General features: G+C 51.3%; 1 protein-coding gene across 1 annotated transcript; it reads right to left on the bottom strand.

The window, feature by feature from the left end:
• Nucleotides 1-901: 901 nt before the first annotated feature.
• LOC311202506 (olfactory receptor 14A16-like) lies at nt 902-1,837 on the bottom strand (the record flags this gene model as incomplete). The annotated part of the gene is made up of 1 exon (XM_084277089.1): nt 902-1,837. One exon carries the CDS (start codon nt 1,835-1,837, stop codon nt 902-904), a length of 936 nt encoding a protein of 311 aa, XP_084133215.1.
• Nucleotides 1,838-5,121: the final 3,284 nt, after the last annotated feature.

Here is a 5,121-nt window from a genome sequence, read left to right as displayed (position 1 = left end):
AGAACCTTGCTCTTCCCCAAGCCCAGCAGTTCCCTCACTGGCCTCCTGGGACTCCCAACACTTTTCCTCCCATCATCTGTGCTCACAGGCACAGACAGATTTCTCTGACAACAAACAGCAGTTAAACATGGCACAGTTTAATACCCATGAAATCTCTCTCCTCAGCTGCCTGCTACGGCCAAGCAGCGTGTGAAGTGGGTCAGCTTTCAGAGGAGATTCTCTCCCAGAACAGATTTAATCAGATACATAGAAAGGTCACTTATCAACATACTGACTTGCTGACAGAACAGTTCATTAGACTTCTAAAAGATGGGATGTTTTCCAACTCTCTGAATCTCAAAGCAGGAAATGGAGACTGAGCAGCATCTGAATGACCAAAGAGCAAGTGAAGGTGGAATTCAGTGAGGATACGTCCATCTAGTCTGCTGAAAAGCTGTCCTTAGGCATGGCCACATCATCAGGAGAGGTGGAAACACCTGCATGATGATGGAGATGAAAGAGACAGACTGGAGGTAAGACAGGTACAGGGGAAGGTTAGTATTTCTTCTGCTGCCGTGGGTACCAATACTGGCAATGCCCATTCTGCTCTTGTAGGAAAGCATTGCCACTCCAGACAAGTAGACAAATGTTTCAGGAGAAGAAGAGGTGCTTGTAAATTTAAAAAAAATAATAATAAAATAAAAGAAGGAAAAATTGTGTCCCTTTGGAGGCAGACATGCTGCAAATTGTGCATACATTGTCATTTCGTAGTGTCTGGAGCAAAGAAGAGCTACAGATACTGTGTTAGGAATAGGACTAATGTGCACCATGTAATTATAACATAGAAAATATAAAAGGAAAAAATACTTCAAAAAATTAAAACCTACTATATAGAGGCTACATTGTTATTGATATGAGCAATTTATTGCCGCTTAAAACATCCAGTCATCAGTTTCCACATGGCATCCTTCAGCTCCTGGTTCCTCATGCTGTAGATGAGGGGGTTCACTGTTGGTGGAAACACTGAGTAAAGAAATGCCACTACCAGGTCCAGAAATAAGGACGAGAGGAAGGGGGGCTTCAGGTAGGCAAACACAGTAGTGCTTGCAAACAGGGAAACAACGGTCAGGTGAGGGAGGCAGGTGGAAAAGGCTTTGTGCCGTCCCTGCTGAGAGGGGATCCTCAGCACAGCCCTGAAGATCTGCACATAAGACACCACAATGAACACAAAACAGCCAAAAACTAAACAGGCACTGACCACAACGAGTCCAGTTTCCCTGAGGTAGGCATCTGAGCAGGAGAGCTTGAGGATCTGGGGGATTTCACAGAAGAACTGGTCAACAGCATTGCCCTTGCAGAGGGGCAGTGAAAATGTGTTGGCTGTGTGCAGCACAGAATTGAGAAACCCACTGGCCCAGGCAGCTGCTGCCATGTGGACACAAGCTCTGCTGCCCAGGAGGGTCCCGTAGTGCAGGGGGTGGCAGATGGCAACGTAGCGGTCATAGGCCATGACAGTGAGAAGAGAAAACTCTGATGAGAACAAAAATACAAAGAAAAATATTTGAGCCAGACATCCTGTGTAGGAAATGGCCATGGAGTCCCACAAGGAATTGGCCATGGATTTGGGAACAATGGTGGAGATGCAACTAAAGTCAAGAACAGAGAGGTTGAGGAGGAAGAAGTACATGGGGGTGTGGAGGTGGTGGTCACAGGCTATGGTGATGATGAGGAGGCCATTGCCCAGGAGAGCAGCCAGGTAGATGCCCAGGAAGAGGCAGAAGTGCAGGAGCTGCAGCTCCCGTGTGTCTGCAAAGGGCAGGAGGAGGAACTGGCTGATGGAGCTGCTGCTGTTGGACATCTGCTGCTGTCAAGTGTGGAGACCTGTCAGAGGAGGAAAAGGCACAGTGAGTCGTTAGGGAAATCATCTTGGAGGAAAACCTCTTCCAATTCCCATTGACTCTCTGTATTCAGGAGGACTTTTGGCAGGTCCCTTTTGTGCTGGCTTGAGGAGGCTCAGCTGTGGGCTCTTGAGAACTCAGTCCTGCCTGGCAGCAGTCAGTAAACAGAAGGATGGTGTGAACTAAGACTAAATCCCCTGTGGATAGGAATGAGCTTTTCAGCACTGTCACTCCAGTTTTAACCTACGGAAGATCAGAGCTTTGGACATTTTCTTTCCTCCTCACTGCAACTGAGGAGTGTTTCTTCTGTTAGAACTGCCTGACATTGCTGCTGCAGTGCCAGTGAAAACTCTCCCTGAGTGCAGAGTGGGGAGAGCTGCTCTGTCCATCAGCCCTGGACTCAGCTGCCCTGTGCTGGGTGCTCTGTGATCACACCCTGGTATTCCTGTAGAATATCAGTGTCTGCACATGGGAGGATATCAAGGACGTCACAAATCCCCACTGTCAGGGCATTTCTGGGAGGAGCTGCTTGTTTCTCCCTCCCTGACAATTGCTCTGCCGCCTGCAGCTTCCCCTAGAGCTGCTTCTCTTTGCCCATGTCAACTCCTGCTCTGTGCTCACAGACCTCATCAATCCTGCCCTGTGCTCAGCTCTGCTCTGCACACCCCTCCTGGTATCAGGGCACTGTCCTGGGGAACCTCTGTGTGTGCAGGGTTCAGGAAATCCTCTGATGTGGACATTCTTGAGGGGAGAAATTAGTTCTAATACACCGCAGTCAGCATAGCCCACAGGAGAGGAAAAGTCAAAGCAAAGACTCTGCCTGGCAGGAAAATGCTTCCTTGTTGCTCTCCAAATTCCCTTTGGAATTTCTCAATGATCAGCTGGAGCTGGGAGCAAAGCTGACCCAGGCAGCACTGTTTTACTGCAGAAGGACTTTATGCTGCTTTTCCCTTGGTCACTCCCTCAACCCACAGGTCCTTTTCTATCCCCGTGGAAAGCCCAGCAGGCAGGCTGAGTGCTGACCCTGGCAGCAGCAGAGTCCCTTCCCCAGCACACAGACCCCAGGGTGCAGGGACCCTGCTCACAAGGACGGCCCTGGGCACCCCTGGGTGCACACGCTGCTTCACACCTCTGCAGCCATGCCCAGGAGAAGACAGCTGTCCTGCCCTGTCCCTCTGATGGGGCAGAAGGACATCCCTTCCAGGCAGCACTTTCTGGTCCTGTAGGGAACCTGTCCTCCTGACAGACCCCACACACTGCCCCATGTCCCAGCTTTAGGAGATCCCTCCAGGAACAGAACCTGCATTGCCCTGCACCCACAGACATACCAGGCAGAGTGCTGTGGAGATTTCTCCTGCAGTGAGCTCTCAGCATCCGTCAGCTCTCTCAGCTTCACAGGTCTCCCCTCGGTGCCTCCAGTCAGTGTCCCCAGCCCTGTGTGCTTGGCAGAAGAGCTGCTCCTGGGCAGAGCTGTCTCTCTGCAGCGCTGCAACATTTCTTGAGCTCCTACTGTCCATCCCAGGAGCCCAGCCCAGCTCACATCAGATCAGCAGGGGAAGACATCACACCCTTGGTTCCCTCTGGGCTCCACCCTTAACATCCAGGGAATCTACTTGGAAGGACATTGACGTTCTCACTGACGTTTCCACCCTCAGCCTGGGAGAAATCCTTGTGTCCACCAGAGTCCTTTCTCCTGATCAAACCAGATCTGGGCAGGACAATCACCTTTCCTTGTCTCTGCATGAGACAGAACACCCTGACAGGGACAGGAGGGTTCTCTGTCCCCCTGCAGAGGTTCAGGAGCATGGCTGCATGGAAGGCGAGAGGTGCTCCAGCAGACATGAGTGGGTTCAAGGTCCAATAGAGTGATGCTGAAAGAGGGCAGTGCCTGGGAGCAGCAGTTTTGAGCCTGGTGGGGAATTCCTTTGGCCAAATGAAAAGACACCAGATGGTCACAGTTAGGACCATCCGTGCCCAGAGGCACCACATGTCCAACAGCAGCTCCAGCAGCCAGTTCCTCCTCCTGGCCTTTACAGAACACATGGGAGCTGCAGCTCCTGCACTTCTGCCTCTTCCTGGGCATCTTCCTGGCTGCTCCTCTGGGCAACAGTTTAATGATCATTGTTATAGTCTCTCCAACATTTCCTACTCCCTCAGCAGCCAGTCCCTGGCTGGCAGAGTTTGTGGAAGGATTTGGCCAGGTCATAGGGCAGTTATCACCTCCTACAGCCTGTGACTTTACAGCTGCATAGGCAAACAACCCTGGCAAACTGACATGCCACCTGATTGATGGGTGCCTTGACTACATCATCCCAATCCCATCCCCATCCCAATCCCATCCCATCTGTCCTGCATCTTTCCAGGGCAGAGTGAACCTCCCCAAGCAGGCAGCACAAGTGAGCTGAGTTAGCCCAGGCTGTTTGCCACACCACTTGACATCACTCCCCTATGAAAACGGCTTGCTGGGGAGAGGCACTCCTGGTGCCTCCAGGGCAGTGCAAGTGCAGCCGAGTCATCGGGTTGGTCATCATGTTGTGCAGTTATTGGGTCATAACTGGGTATAAGTGAAACACACTGTGGGCTGTTTTTGTTCTCCTTTCATGGTGATTTGTTCAGTAAACTGTCCTTAGGCCACTGGTTGGAGATGAACTACCACAGCCCTTTTTGGAGCCCAATGTCAGGCCTGAAGCTTTTGATAACGGTAGAGGATGAGGTGAGGGGTGCTTTCTCCTCCCCTTTTCCCTTTAGGATTTTTGCAGCATCTGTTGAGAACGTTGACTATCCCTGGGATGTTCAGACCAGCATATGTGTCTTGCTCTCTCTCCTGAATGTCTGTCTGGACCTATGTGTTACCAACAACTGTTCCAAGAATATTCCCAAGAGGTCTTCCCTGGGCTGAAGGGTCAGGGGTGGCATGGGGTGTGGGAGGGCATGAAAAAATACCTAGACAAGAAAAACAGATCCAGAGGCACTGTGGCTGCCCAGGCCTCAGAAACCACCACCACAGCTGAGCCAGAAAGAACCCTTACAACAGGCACTGGAGCTACCCGTGCCTCCGAGAGTGCAGCTCCTCCACTCTCCCCAACAAGCACCATGGGTGCTCAAACCTCAGAGGCCAACCCCAGAGCTGATCCAGACAGCCAACCAGTACGACTGTCAGTCACCTCTATCCAGAAGAAGAAATACATGGAGAAATCAGTCCTCATCGTGAAAGATGATGATGAACTGGGACCATTGCATGGAC

This window comes from Gallinula chloropus, assembly GCF_964237585.1.
Source record: "Gallinula chloropus genome assembly, chromosome: 30".
NCBI classification, from domain to species: Eukaryota; Metazoa; Chordata; class Aves; order Gruiformes; family Rallidae; genus Gallinula; species Gallinula chloropus.
The sequence above is the reverse complement of the archived record's forward strand: the minus strand, read 5'-3'. Positions and strand labels throughout refer to the sequence as shown.